At 42.8% G+C, this 15,927-nt stretch overlaps 1 protein-coding gene across 17 annotated transcripts in view; it reads right to left on the bottom strand.

Moving 5' to 3' along the window:
• The window catches only part of CTNND1 (catenin delta 1), a 78,165-nt gene that overhangs the window by 7,108 nt on the left and 55,130 nt on the right, over positions 1–15,927 (bottom strand). For 15 of the 17 annotated variants that reach the window (XM_042446351.1, XM_042446358.1, XM_042446353.1 and 12 more), the window contains 10 exons: positions 11,367–11,830; positions 11,077–11,260; positions 10,077–10,194; positions 8,897–9,050; positions 8,477–8,494; positions 7,089–7,157; positions 4,219–4,346; positions 2,281–2,431; positions 867–1,059; positions 374–488 (listed from right to left, as the gene is read on the bottom strand). In XM_042446351.1, coding sequence (XP_042302285.1) covers positions 374–488; positions 867–1,059; positions 2,281–2,431; positions 4,219–4,346; positions 7,089–7,157; positions 8,477–8,494; positions 8,897–9,050; positions 10,077–10,194; positions 11,077–11,260; positions 11,367–11,830 — 1,594 coding nt within the window. The remainder of the gene's footprint in view (positions 1–373; positions 489–866; positions 1,060–2,280; positions 2,432–4,218; positions 4,347–7,088; positions 7,158–8,476; positions 8,495–8,896; positions 9,051–10,076; positions 10,195–11,076; positions 11,261–11,366; positions 11,831–15,927) is intronic. The other 2 variants (XM_042446355.1, XM_042446368.1) reach the window with 1 other exon arrangement.

Genomic DNA, 15,927 nt, shown 5'->3' with positions numbered 1-15,927 from the left:
TCCAGCGGATAACAAGGGTCCACTGTAAATGTAATACATAAAAGATTGGAGCTCTGCTGTGTTTTCAAGCATTTCATAGGGCTGGGTGCAGTGAGAAGTCAGGACTGACATGATCCTCTAGTTCTACTAAACAGCCACTGAGAATAATTTTCAACTTGACTTGGCCTAGTTTCTATGTGTGTGCTTTTTTTTTTTACAAAAGGAAAAAGAATAGAATAATAGTGCTTTACGTAATAGTAACTTACAGGAACATCCAATCACAAATCTGACAGTATAATGTGTAGAAAGGTCATCAAGCCCATCTCTGACGCATATTTTACTCCAAACTATTTCTGTTCACCTCCAGACCCTCCCATTCCCTCCTGCCCAATACCTGGAAGTCAGACTTCTTCCATCCTTCTTTTTCCAGTGGTTTCCGCAACTCTTTATAACCCCAGATGGTTTGCAATACAAGAGCAGCTGCTCTGACCTCTCTCTCTGAACGGTTCCTAGAAGATTAGAGAAACACAACTGTATGACAGAAGAACTAATCCAGCCTTCTCAGTGGGCAGATTTTATCCTCCAGCTATTTAAGAGCAAAGCACCCAGTTGTGTAACCAACCTTAAGTATGCATGATTTTACTGCATTGCTTTTATATGTAATACTAATGTATTATTATTAATGCATTATTTTTAACCATAGTGTTTTAATGTTGTTGTTGGGGTTTTTTTTTTTGTTTGTTTGTTTCTTTCATGCTGGTCTTTGACCATAATAAAGTATATTCTAATCCCACCTGGCCCACAAGCACTTGATGAGGGAGACTCTGTGGAAGAAAATGGGGGAAGGCACAATCTACCCAGTTCTCTGACTTGGGGGTTGTACATACCCAGATTTGTTGATCAGCACCAGTTTCTCAATGCCTTGTGTCTCCCGCAGTTTCTTTGCCGCTTCCAAGTTGTCCACAATAACTTCATTGATGGTATTTAGCACAGAGACCACGGTGTCTTCAGAGAAGTTCTTAGCTGGTGTCTGCTGTCCCCCTGGCAAATTATTCACTAAACTGGGGATGGCATGTTTACCTACAAGTGGGAGTAGATCGGATCTCCAATTAGTTTAGAATGGACATTATGAACAGAGGTGGGCAGAAGACAGAAGGGCAAGGGAACTCTGTATCTTGCAGACCTTTGCTTGAGAGCTTCAAATACCAATAGAGAAAGCTCTTGCCAAAAATAGTCATTTTTGACAGGGGCCAAAAATGCTATTATCTACAACGAAGAAGACTGCAAGTACCACAGAGAAGGTTTACTGACAGGCTCAGAGGTATTCATTTCAAAGCTCAGTTTTGGACTGAGAATCCTGCAGCCTTCCAGTTACTATTAGACTGCAAATCCCAGCAGCCTTATCTAGCAGCTAATGTTAAGGAATCCTGGAAACTGCAGTCTAACATATGGAAGATCAAAGAATGCCTATTCCAGAGCTACACTGATTTGCTTGTCTGCCTGCCTGCCTACCCATCTAATTTATATGCCAACTTTTCATGACACAAGATCTAAGGCAGCTTACTAAGGCTAAAAACAATATTTGCTTTGAAAAAACAAATAGAGAATAAAAAATTAAAACACAATTAAACAAACATCACATCAAAATACAATTACATTTTGCACTGTGCAAGAAGTATAAAAAATTGCCTCCAAAATATGTGCATTATGGTAAGCATTTCCAGCACATCTGTTGCCCCTCCCCTGGTCCTCCAGGGGGTCTAATTTTTTCTTGGGTGTTTGTGATGCATTTCTACCATGTTTTAGGCCCACCCTGGGCCAACAAAGAGACCTTTTTCTAAATCACAAAGTGACTTTTACTTGCATCTTGTTGTTTAAAAATGGCTTCCTTTTTGGCTTAAAACATCCAGGAAAGTGCCATAAAATGGTAAACATGCCCCTTTGTCCCCTTGAGGGCATCTGGGAGCAAAAAAGGTGACTTTTATTTTTGTAGGAGCAGGTCAGGGAGATGAGACCCCCCCCCCAAATTCTGGGGGGGGGGCACTAATGCAGCCCTCAGTCCTTGCACAGTTACCCACCCCTGTTTTAAAGCTTCCCAGGAAGCAAAGGGCCAGTTTTATTAACATAAAGAAGTCACCTTTTTGCCCTATACTGCACAGAATTCCTTCAGCTAGTATAACTAGCAGTCATGCTGATGGGGGACTTCTGGAAGTTGTCAAAATGTAGCTTTCCAAGTTCTGCTTTAAATGACACATTACTTGCTCTCAAAAACTTAACACCTTGTCCTTTTTCTGCTCTCACCTATCAGCTCTTTGTTACGGGAATCCACCGCCAGGTTGCGCAGAGCTCCAGACGCTGCTTTCACCACACGCTCTCCATCATGTGTTAGAAGGTCAGCAATAGAAGAGAGGCCTTTCTCCTGGCGCAATGCAGAACGAATGTACCGCCCATACTGTTAAGGAGACAGCACAGCTTGAAAGGAGAGCTATGGAATACGTGACAAGGGTTTGCCTCCATATACAGAACTGCACTTTTTGCTCATAATGCCAAAACAAAATGCCTGGTTTCACCCACAATCTCCCTAACAGGGTGGGGATTTATTTTCCATACAAATCCCCACAACCACAGCCCCCAATCAATTCAGTACTGAGCAAATATACATTTTCCCTGAAAGTAGCTGGCTATTTTTACAGTTAAACACAGAACTGGTTGCATGCCTTTCTACCACAATGTTGACTTCACTATTCCATTCCGGAAATTCCACACTGCCCCAAGGCTCTGGAGCAGAGACAGAAGAAATCTTTAGTCTCCATCTGAAATCTTATCCAAACAAGATTAGGACACAAGGCTCCTGCAGCCACAGAAGTAGCGTTGGTTTGTTTCTAATTTTTCTGTGGCTGCTGATTTCAAAATTCAATGTGCAAACCACAAAAACAATCAGAACCTGCATTCTGATTGCTAGGACTATGCAAGTAAGTGGGACAGAGGGGTGATGGAAGAAGGCAAGCAGAGCTGCTTAATTATTCCCTTCTCTACCTGTCCCACATTCCATCTTCTGTGAAATGTGTTCCAGGCTCTAGCTGGAAGTCAGTATTTGTGCACTCTTTCCCTCCTCAAGGAGCCTCTGCTAAATCTACAGAGCGGAATGGGAGGCAAGACCCAAATCTAGGAAAATTCTCCATCATTCCTCTATTAGAAACTCTGGGCAGCTGTAAATAATCCCATCCAGGCAATCTTCTGAAGTTAGAAAGTGAAGGTTGGAAGGATAATAAGGGCAAAATGTATGTATGTATATGGAGAGCAAGAGGGGGGAAACTGGGGCAGGATGGGATGGAGTAAGAGAGGACCACTGGATGGCTGAGCACACAGAAAAAGAAATTAAGGACGAGACCTACACATAATTCTCTCTCTTGCATGGAGAAATTATGTAGCAGGAATCTTCTCCCCAAAACTTCAACCAAAGGCCAAGAACATATTAAGCAGTTTATTATTTTGTGAAATCAAAGGCTTTCATGGCTGGCATCCATAGTTTTTTGTGGGTTTTTCGGGCTATGTGGTCATGTTCTAGAAGAGTTTATTCCTGACGTTCCGCCAGCATCTGTGGCTGGCATCTTCAGAGAATGGTTTTATTCTGTCCAACTTTGTTCCTAACTATATTATTAACCACCTTGAGCTTCTTCTTTTTTTTCTTAACTGAGGGTGCAAGAAAAAAAATTACAGAACTAATGGGCAGGCCATTATCCTCTTGCAGTTCCCAGTAAACATCTGGGAATTGCTTCTTTTGAGTGAACAACAAGTGACAGGCAAATTATAGTGAGTCCTCACACATTCATCACACAAGCAATTGAAGAGGGTGCATGTAGAAGTCTCCCCACTGGCAGAATTTTCACTGGACCTGCCAAGGCAACCAGCAGGAGCCCGAACAGGAAAAAAACACCTCTGGAGTTGTTGGGGTTTTTTTTGGGGGGGGGGGAATTCTAACTGCACCTCAAACCAGCAGATCCCTCCCTCTTTGTAGCAGTATAAATGTTGGATTGCAGGTGTGCCCAAATGGACACAGAGAAATGGGCAATAGGGGCAACCTATCCCTGGTGCCAAGGAATCTTCTTCTGCTTTGCCCATTGTCTGACACCCAAGCCTTTCATGGCATTTCCATTTTTTAAAAGAAACACACATGCTCCAGTTTCCAGTCATTGCCTCTCCCCCCCCCCCCCCCCCTTTCTTTTTGTGCTCACTCACCATCCAACGGCCAGCACAGAGATTCTGGATGGCTCCTGCTGAGGCTTCTAAAATAGCTTGGGCTTTGCTCTCCTTCAACAGTGAAATGTATATACGGACAATTTCTGGCTGGAAGAGGAGTTCATAACCTACAAAAAGATGCATAATAATAATAATAATAATAATGATAATGATAATGATGATGATGCTTTATCTGTATACCGCTTTTCTGGTGATCAAAGCGGTTTACATCAAAACACAGTTACATACAATTTACAAAATATAAAATCTTCATGTATCAATAGCATAATAAAAATACAACCATAAACTCTAACAGTCCGTAAAGTGAACTTCTATCAGGAATGATATCTACAAGGAGTCAGACGGGTATGCTAGCCTAAATAAAAGTGTCTTCAAAGCCTTCTTAAAGGCATCCAAGGTAGGGCAGACCTGGATTTCGTCAGGGAGATTGTTCCAGAGAGTCGGTGCTGTTGTCACAAATGATCTTTTGTGAGTTGTTGTCAATCTCACTCTCGGGCACTCTAAGAGATGTTTCCCTGTTGTTCTGAGAGTGCGGGGTGGATTGTGTGGGAGGAGGCGCTCCTTCAAGTAGCTCGGGCCTAAGCCATATAGGGCTTTATAGGTAATAACCAACACTTTGTATTGAGCCCGGAAGCTAATGGGCAGCCAGTGAAGAGATTTTAATACTGGTGTTATGTGGTCTGCCCTAGATGTTCCAGCGACCAACCTGGCTGCAGCATTTTGGACTAACTGAAGCTTCCGAACTTGGTACAAAGGTAGCCCCATGTAGAGCGCATTACAAGGCTACATTATAGATCAGAGGGAGAAAATCATTATATAGTACAGCAGGTGTTTTTGGACTGTAACTCCCAATATTCCTCAGCACTGGAAATAGTGGCTAAGGCTGCTAGGACTTGTAGTCCAGCAACAAATGGATGGCCATAGGATTCCCACCCATCACATATGAACCTCATCGTGTTTGTTGGCCCTTTCCTCTTCCCATTCAAGATAAAAGGCAACAAACAGAAGCAGAAAGTTGTGAATCTGGAATGCCCTTCGCAGAAAGGCCTGCCTGGTTCCAAAGCTTATCTGTTCAATGCCAAGACAAGACATTCTTACTGTCATAGTCCTCTAGATCATTAAAAAACAATCTCATGCACTTTTAATGGCCTGAATCCTATTGTTAGACCCAATTAGAGTGGGTCCATTATATGAATGGAGCTGACACAAAGGAACATCTATCAAGTTACCACTCAGTCAACAGGTCTACTCTAGTTAGGACTAGCTAGTTAACATTAGGATTTAGTACAATGTATTATCTATGTAGTATGAATTATTTTGGTAAACAACTACAGAAGTCTTGTCACAATGCCACAGAAATATTTTAAAGTTCTAAATCCAGCTGCTCATCAGGAATAGTGATCCAGTAGCAATACAATACATGGAAGAATATTTTCATTTTTAGATTTGGCAGTTTGCCAGTGATTTGCATCCAATCTTCCATTCTACCCTGCAGCTTCTCTTCCACTACACAAGCGACATGCTGCTTTTCTTCTTCTTCTCCTCTTCCTCCCTTCTTTAAAGCTCATGCACAGTGGTCACTTGAGGCCAGGTGACTGAGGCTACAGAACCAAGCTGCTCTTTATTCCTCACACACCTGCACACCACACCTTTGTTAGACTTGGAATCATTTTTAAGGGTGGAAAACAAAAACAAAACAAAAAAATATGCCTCTTCACCCAATCCCAAATAATACATGCTTCGACAAAGCAGTTCTGTTTCTGAAGGCTGAACGTAGGGAACTATATGCAACAAGGCACACAAGAAGTCATGCAGTTGAAGAACATGTTAACCCTTCTGCTTCCAAAAGGCAGTGTGGCAGGAGGAAGGGAAGAGGTACCTATTAAAAACATTAGGAGCTGCCTCTCATGCCACATGGTACTACTTGTCCACCAAGCCTAGAAATGTCTATTCTGGCAATGGCTCTGTATAGTCTCTGATAGAGGAATTTCTCTTCCTCTGTTTGAAGAACACACTCAAATGTTGGGATTTTCAAATTACAGCTCCTAGAATTTTCCAGCCACATGTTCACTGCCTGTGGCACTCTGGAACATGCGACACCGAATCTCTTACATAAATATTGTATTACATGTTGAGTACCTCCTATCCGAATGCTTGAGACCAGAAGTGTTTTGTATTTTGGATTTTTTCAGGGGACCTATATTTGTATATACATAATAAACAATGCACAACACAATGCACAACACGACTGTACTATATTTGGGAAGCTGCAGAGATGTGAGGTTGAAAAGCGACACAAGAGATATGTAGCTAGAGGATCTGTGAAATGGTGGCAACTCAAGCATAGTTCTTAGTATGAATCCATGCTACCCCCATTTAACAGATTCTCCCACCTCTCTCCAGTCTCATGTCTTGTTCACTACATGTGTTGTATATGAGACATGAGGCTTAAGAGAGACTGAGGAGCTGAGAGACTAATGAACAGGAGTGTCACAACCACCACTTCAAAGGCAGAAGCAGATGGTAAAAAGTTTCGTGTTTTAGAGGTTTGGGGATTTTAGATTAGGAATACTCAATCAGTAGTTTTCTTTTTTTAATAAGCAGGAATACAGATGAAGCCTGCTGCATCCATGCTGGAGGAAGTGCTTTTAAATCCTAAATTCCTTTGCATGGGGAGGGGGTAGCCCTCCCATGGAGATTCTCTTTCTTTTTTAGCTTATGATCTTTAAAGCCCTATACAGGTCGGGCACAGATTATCTGAAGGAACATATTGTCCCATATGCCTCCCATGTTTTGAGATTTTCTGAGGAGCTCTCATAACATTTTTGTATAAGAATCAGGAACAATACCTTTTGCAGGGGTTGTTCTTTTGGGGAAGTCCACGATATCAGTAGAAGGATCCTCTGTTGGTTTTTTACCTTGAAACAAATAGGCAATATTGGGAGTGAGAGAGGTGAAGGAAAGGAATTCCAAAAAGATCCAAGCTGCCCAAAGGGAATCACTGGGAAATTTGGTAAAGACTCCCTCAAAATATATGAGTGAGAAAGCGGAAGTAGGGGGCATAGGCCTTTCCTTTAAATGGAAACACCAGACATGAACTAAGGGTTTTATATGTGTAAAGCATGTGATGGTCTGATACTGTATGGTCACCTCTCCAATTGAACTTAGGCTCCCAAGGCCAGAGAAGCTCTTGAGTTATCAGCCTTTCAGCACTATCAAGCAGAACATATTTCATGTCTTGCTTGTTTTATCCTTAACTATGCCATCTGAGCTTCAAGATTAGAATTATTGCCTTCTTTCAAGCAGCTGTTGCCACCACACTCAACTTTAAAGGAAGAGACTCACTGCTCCCCCACTATTCCCACCTAGACCAGGAAACATGAAGCATGCAAGTCCACGCAATGTATTTGGATTAAGATCCAAGTGGGACCAGGTTCTGCATCCAAGAGCCTCAATAATAGCCAACCAAAACAAGGCCAAGTTGATATTTCCCCAACTGGCATTAGTTATTTTCTTCAAAAGCCATGCTTCTCAAAAGGTAACTTGGGAGTGGGGTAGGAAATATGATTACAAAGACTGCCAGAAAGTCAGAAACATGAGAAGTAACAAGGATGGAGGAGAGGTTGTACACAGTGAGGTAAGAAGTATGCAGAAACTCTTCTAGTTAGTCAAATATTTTCTTCTAATAAAAAGTACTCTCAGAAGTCAAGTATGACTGCTGTTTTCATGGGCATTATCTCTGCCACACAGAGATCCTTCATGATTTCATGAAAGAGGCATTTCACATGGGCTTACCAATGTGGGTTAGCCAAGTTCATCATAAAGTGTACCCTCAAAGAACTGAAATCAAGCAAGCACCTCTCCACCCTAAAAAGCACTCATGCACAATATATACATTTCTAAATATGCTTGTTGCATACATGCTTTCAACAGCTTTGGGTTTGCACCTTAAAGTGTGTGGTACATAAAGTGGCTTTAAAATTAGTCCATGCTACATTCACTATCCCTTTTTCCTTGCTGGAACATTCTGACACTTTCCCCTAAATAGAGCACAAAGGTAAGAAGAGATAAGAGGTCATTCTCATCTTCCCTAGAGAAAAGACCAAGCAGTACAACAAGGTGTCCCAATACATGATAGAGTTATAGTGGTGAGAACAGCAGCAACAATTTGATGTCATATGTTTTACAAGAACAAGCATGCCAAACAAAAACAAAAATAGGAAAAAGCTTGACTCACCTCTTGCAAACCACTCGTCTTTTGGCAGGAGAGAAGGACAGGGAAGAAGGGAAGCAAAAGAGAAGAAATGCCAGCAGGATCACAGGGCATTTGGAAGAAAAGGGGGGGGGGGGGGAGCAAGGAGGAAGGAAGACAGGCCACAAATTAGTTGAAAACCATCCATCACCATGATTGCCACAGCAAACAAAAAGCCCACCATTACAAGTCGTTAGGCCTTGAAAGATAAAGAGCAAAATAGCCAAGGGATTACCACAGCTACAGAATGCTCCTATGGAAAGCAGCAGCAGTAACTTGTGCTCTGACCGCAAGGGGGAGTTTAAAAATCTTCAGGAACTAGCTCCTTTTCCTCCCTTTCTTGTCTCAACACTCTACCCAACATCCCCAGTGGGCTGGACAGACCATGGGAACCAAAAGCCATACCTTTGCCTTTTTTGGCACCAAAACAGCTGGCTGCATGCGGACCAGTGTTGTTGGCAGCACTGAGAGGGGCTTCCTGATAGCGCTCTGCGTGGGGGATCTCGCGATGCACCTGGTACGAGAGGTTCCTCAGGAGGCAGACACAGTTTTCCACAAGCTGACAGGAGAAAAGACAATTCTCCAAGTTAGATGTCAAAGTTACTGAAGTTCTACAGGTGCGGAGATCCACACCCACACAAGCACAAGTATGACAAAAAACAGTAGCCCTCAAGGAAGCATCCTGCAGCTCAGAAAAAAGGGAGCCTACTTGCCCATGCCAACTCCTAAGTCAAGAGAGCTAGATACACTCAGCTCTCCTCCCTACATTTAGAGAGAAGGGTAGAGACCAAGGGTTACAACTTACTGTGACAACTCTGCTCTTTGCAGAGCTAGGAGAAGTAATGTTTGAGAGGCACCACCACCCGGAATCCCCCAAAGAAATATGGGTGTTGTTGTACAAAAACAGTCATTTCCCTCAAGGTCTGGTTAAATGAAGGAAGTGCCAATAGGAAGAAGAAAATGATACACACCAGTTGTATTAAAGAGCCAAAATGTTTATGAACTACTTGTAGGCTTGGCGGGGGAGGGATTATGCCCACATGTCACCTTCTCTAAGTCAAATGAAAGATTGCCAGAGGTACTGATCATGATAGCACAAGGGCAAAGGGATAGAGGTAGCTTCTTCCAGCACTAGGCAGACTTTCCTAAGAATATGGGAGAGGTCTAATTTGCGCTTCTGTGCTATTTTCACGTTGCATGATCTGAGGGCATGGAGACAAACTAGCATTCCCAGAAGCAGTGGTGCAATAACCCACATATGCCGAAAGGCAATATAGCCTTCTTAAATGGCTCATCATGAAAGAAACCCTATAAAAATAGCTGGAGGAGCATGAACCATACTGTCCCTTGCACATGGACCTGTGAAACCAGAAGTAAAGAAATAATACAGCCATATTGCACCCAAGAATAAAGATCAATGATTGCCCCTCAAGCCCAACAAAACCCTGGCTCTCTGCCCACACATTGCTCTTCCTCTGCCCCCAAAATTGGGTAGAAGAAAAGCCCCTGAAAACAAATATTCACTCAACCAGAAGAGCAAGCTGCAGAAAGAATCATACTGTCTGTTCCACCCACTTCTTTTTACCTTGCTATCTAAATCTTTCTGGCCAATTTCAGACTGAACGATATATATAAGGGCATCCACAAGCCCATCACACTCTCGCAGCTTGCGGCGGGCTTCACTTCTCTCTGAGCTGACGTTTCTACAAAAAGAGAAGGAAAACTATTAGAATTATATCACTAACAGAAGCAGACAGACTTTTCAAGGACACTAGTTTTTCTCCCCTCCCCTTTTCCTTTTTACATTTGGCCAAGCTTCCACTCTCTCCCAGGGGTGATGGTTTGCTGGATGGGAATTTCTAGCTTCTACCATATTAAACTTTGTATAACATATCAAAAGCCTTTTTGAGAAGCTTCAGCAAACACCATCATGCTGAGTCCTGAGATTTCAGCCGATTCTGCACTTTAGCCTCTTAGAAATTAAACTGAATTTTGGTCAAATGCTCTCTAATCTAAGCAGGGACAGTGCAGCCATCAAACACTTCACAGGTTACCACTTCTTGCAAGAATGTGAGGACAGCCAGCAGCTTTGCTTTGTTCATTTCCACCACAGCCCCTTTCAACATCAGATTATAGGGAAAGACTCCATCATCTAGGGCACCTGTGGCCTACAGTCAAAAATTTAACAGTAAAGCAAACAGAAATTTTTGCTTTACTAACTGCACCTCCAGTTCACCAGAAGGCACCAAATTTACCCAAAACTGTGTCTCCAATCTAGCACTACACCTCAGGCCTAGCAGATACTCCAAGAGTTGCAAATTTTCTTCAAAGTGCCTCTTCCAAATAAGAGAGTGAGTCTGATGTCATAGTCAGAGTGCTGGATTCAGAAGATCTGGACTCTAGTTACCACAAAGTCATGAAGTTCACCAGATGATCTTGAACCAGCCCCTACCTTATAGGGATGTCATGGGGGCAAAAGGAGTGAGTGAGTGCCACATACAATGCATTGACAACAAATAATTGAATAAATCTCATTGTTCCTATACAGAAAGCCTTTGGGACCACAGAGATGCACTCCATCTTACCTAAGGCAGCCAATGGTATTCGTGAGCACCGACTCCCACTCTATGTGGCGGGGTTTTGAGTCTTCGCTGGGCTCTCTCTCCCAGCCAGAGCGTGGAATTATCACCTCATCTGTGAGGGCATGTAAGGCATTATCCACAATGGCCATCTTTATTGAGTCATGAGAGGAAAGGTTCCACAGTGTCCCTGTAACAGAGAGTCAATCATGAGTAAGGAGTAATTGCATCAGAAGAGCCCCAAAAGCTCACCTCACCACATCTGTCCACTCCCTCAGAGAGAGACTAGTGACTACCTGTGATGACTTCTGTAAGGTCCATATCACGTGCTTTCCGCAGAAGCCGCACCAGAGCAGGGACGCCGTCACAGTTCTTGATGGCGATCTTGTTGTCCTGATCCTTCCCAAAGGAGATGTTCTTGAGGGCTCCACATGCCCCATAGTGCACCTCCTTCTTGGGGTGGTCCAGAAGCCCCACAAGTACAGGAATGCCCTTCAGCTTGCGCACCTCTGTCTTCACCTTGTCATTACGGAAGCACAAGTGCTGGAGGTAGGCTGCAGCATTGGACTTGACTGCATCTAGGCGGAACCCCAGCATGGCAATCACCTCAGGAAGCTCAGGTTGGCGCCAGTTTCCTGGGGGCTGGCCTCCTTTCCTCAGGCTATCAAGGCTTGCCAAGCTGCCTCTCTCATGCTGGGCCAGCGGGGCCCAATAATACTGGTCCCTAGCCAAGTCATCCACCAACATATCCTCATAACTTCTGCAAATAAGGGAAGAAAGGAAAAAAAAAGAAATGCAGCAAGTGAGAAGATTAGTCATCCAAACCATTACTATTGGTAATGTTAGCCACCCTGAATGTGCTGCATCACCACAACAACAGGGTATACACTTTTAAAAAATAAATGCATGTGTGTGTGCCATCAAGTCACCTGTCCACTTGTGGCAACCCCATGAATTCCCATAGGATTTTCTTGGGCAAAGAATACTCAAAGGTGGTTTTGCCAGTTCCTTCTTCTGAAACATAGCTTACAGCACCTGGTATTCACTGGAGGTCTCCCATCCAAGTAACCAGGGCTGACCAAGATCAGATGGGATCTGCTTTTTGGGTATTTAAGCCCGCCAAAATACAAAAGTATAATTTTAATTTTGCTAGTTGTTTTATGTCACAACTATTATTACATTAAGTGATATATGAGAATTAAAAGTTATGAGTAACATTTATTACAAAAAACTTTGCTAGGGATTCTGTATGGTGTGGTATGGGAGGAGGTCAGTGTGTGTGTGTGGGAGTGACACCATGAGGTATTGCACAGGGTGACAACAAGCCTAGTGATGGCACTGCAAGATGGGCCACTCAAGCAGGGCAACAAAAAAGATAGTACAATAGCTACTGCTAATGCTACTACTTTGAAAGAACGTACAGCACCAAAATGTCTGTATTCTAATGGCCACCCCACTGGCAGCACCACTGGTAAAAGAGAAAGTGGAAGTGCACTGTCAGGGTCATCAAGTAAGAAAACTTCAAAAATAAAGGTTGTACTTGCTGGGGATACTCTAGCTGGAGTTCCAGCACTAAGTGGGGTTCTTCTTAAAAGCCTCTGTGGCCCCTTCTAACTCTGTTCTTCTGTGATTCTATGCTAAGTCACCCACTCTTGATCAACTCTGATCAAGGACAGATCCAGCAGGAGGCAAGGGAGCATACACTTGTTCATCAATCTCCTTAAGACTCCAGTATTTTGGAACACCAGAGGATTAATTGCAGGCCTTCAGCTCATCTTTCAGTCTGGGCTTGAATGAGAAATGTCCAATTAAGAACATTAGCAACAATGTAGCTAAGCAAGGCACAGTAATTGATCCTTAAGAAGAATGAGAATGAAAATTCTGAAGAATTTCATTTTTAAAAACCCTGTCACTTCTGTTACTTGGGATTTGGGGGCAGGGGAAAGTTTCCAGTACTGTTCAGGAACAATTCCCTCTCTCCTTTTTAATCAGCATCTGAAAGTGATTTTTCTAAATCTATCCACTAGACGGCAGGTTGGTGCTATTCATGCCTAATTTCCTGGGCCAGCCTTCTTGGTCACGAAGGCAGTGGATTATGGGAATTGCTGTTCATTACATCTAGATGATGGAAGGCTCATCAAACTATATCAAGAGTTATAACACCAATGCCTTATTCAGCCAAGTGTTCTACTCTACCATACTTTCTAAATGCAGCAAGTACAGTGGGCCCTTGGTATCCTCTGGGGGTTGGTTCCAGGATCCCCCATGGGTCCCAAAATCCATGTGTACTCAAGTCCCATTAAATACAGTGGCACTGTAAAATGGTGTTCGTTATATAAAATCAAGATTTGCATTTTGGAATATATATATTCAAGCCATGGGTGGTTGAATCTGTGGGTAAAGAATATGTGGACATGGAGGGCTGACTATAAGCAAGGCAGAGGATTCTCAGGTGAGATTTCAAAGACACTAGATTGGCACAAAGTGCAAATGCTACTATCAGCACATTTTAGGCAAAAACTAGCAGGCTATGCTCAAGTGTACACTTTTTTTTTAAAGAAAGGGTTATTTCTTACAATCTGGTTTAAGGTGATTTCTGCTCCCCTGGAACGCTTACATTCGATGCTGTTGGGATCAGGCAGAAGGGAGATGGTCTGGTTTTCCCACCAGCTCAACAATGACTCCAAGCATACACGGAGAGAGAAATCCCAGAGGGTCAAGCAGGATTCAGGAAAGGAAGAGGCACTAGGGATCACATTACAAACATGATGCCTAATGAAGTGAATTCCTACACACACACACACACACACACACACACCAGCATGTGCTTTATAGACTATAGCAAAGCCTTTGACTGCATAAATCATGAAAGGCTATGAAATGCCCTTAAACACATGGGAGTGCCAACACATCTGATAGTCCTGATGAGGAATCTGTACTCAGGATAAGAGGCTACTGTCAGAACAGAACATGGAGAAACAGAATGCTTCCGAATTGGCAAAGCGGTGAGACAAGGCTGTATCCTTTTATCCTATCTGTTCAACTTGTATGCAGAACATATTATAAGAAAAGCAGGCTTGGACACAGAAGAAGGGGGAGTGAAAATAGGAGGAAGAAATATCAATAATCTAAAATGTGCAGATGACACAGCAGAAAACCTCAAGAGACTTGGGACACCAACTAAGGAAGATCAAAGTTCTTCTTTGATCTTCCTTAGCTGGTGTGCAAAGGCAGGCTTAATGTTGAACATAAAGAAAACAAAAATAATGACCACCAAAGACCTTCACAAGTTCAACCTAGACAATGAATAAATAGAAATAGTAAGAGAATTCCAATACCTGGGATCAAACATTGATAGAAATGGGGGCAGCAGTTAGGAAATCAGAAGAAGATTAAGAATGGAGAGGGTGGTTATCAAAGAACTAGAAAAGATTGTACTGTAAAATGCAAAGATATTCAACTGAGCACAAAAGTTAGAATCATACAAGCCATTGCATTCCCTATTACCATGTATGGATGTGAGAGCTGGACAGTTAAGAAAAAAGATAGGAAGAAAATCCATTCATTTGAGATGTGGTGCTGGAGACAGCTGCTGGGGATCCCACAGACAGCCAAAACAACAAACAAATGGGTCTTGGACCAGATCAAGCCGGAAACCTCCCTGGAAGCCAAGATGACCAAACTGAGGCTGTCGTACTTCGGACACATCATGACAAGGAAGGACTCTTTGGAAAAGATAATAATGCTGGGAAAGGTGGAGGGAAGTAGGAAGGCCACATGCTAGATGGATGAATTCTATTAAGGAGGTCACAGTATGGGGTTGCAGGACACTGGAGGACAAAGTCTTAGGGATGTCTCATTCATAGGGCACCATGAGTGGAGATTGATTATGAGGGCAGTTAACAACAAAATATCTTTGAAAGTGCTACTGAAATACAGTACAGTAATGCAAGACCTGGTTGGGTGGGGATTGTGGAAAGGAATACAAAAGCTCTTCTCATCACCAGCTTGATACAATGGAAAGCTACAAGTCAGCAAGCAGTAGATGCTGATCTAAGTACAGAAAGAATCCTAGACTGTCTGAACTTTTCTGTCTTCTAATGTATGAGTACTGTCAGTCCTCCATATCCATGGATTTTTTATTCAAGCATTCATTGTTTGAAAATATTTTTTAAAATACAAAAATTCCAAAAAGCAAACCCTGATTTTGCCATTTTATATAAGGGATATCATTTTACTACCCCACTGTATATAATGGGACTTGAGCATCCATGGGTTTTAGTATCCATGGGGGGAATTGAAACCAAACCCCAGTGGGTGCCAAGGGCCCACTGTATATGATGTGCTTATACAGATTACGTACATGCACCGGAGCAGGAACATCATTTAACAATGAAAATGCTTCAGCTTTCTATGTGCGTGCATGCATGCATGCATGCTCTCTCTCTCTCTCTCTCTCTCACACACACACACAAGACCTACAGTCTCCATACAAGGATTGTGGGAAAGATGTTGGATGAGGCTAATTAGAACAATAAACAGGGCTAGACAAGATTTTCCAGAGCTCTCATAGGCAGGTTTAACATTGTTGAGACTCTGAGTTTCCTTCAATTTTACTGCTTTTTGTTAAGCAGGAGGGGAATGAATGAATGAAATTTTATTTCTAGACCGCTATTCCTTGCAGATCACAGAAGTTTACAAAAACACCATCAAAACCAATACATAGCCCAACAATACAAAAACCCACCCATACCATTTAAAAACAATACAAGGGAAGGCTTGTCTTCTTCAGGCAGGCAGTTGGAGCCAGCCTGCCTCTCTCCCCCCACGATGGTGGTTGAAGGGAGGGCTTGTCTG

Source organism: Sceloporus undulatus, chromosome 1, assembly GCF_019175285.1.
Source record: "Sceloporus undulatus isolate JIND9_A2432 ecotype Alabama chromosome 1, SceUnd_v1.1, whole genome shotgun sequence".
In the NCBI taxonomy this organism is placed as follows: Eukaryota; Metazoa; Chordata; class Lepidosauria; order Squamata; family Phrynosomatidae; genus Sceloporus; species Sceloporus undulatus.
This window is presented reverse-complemented; position numbering and strand designations above follow the sequence as displayed.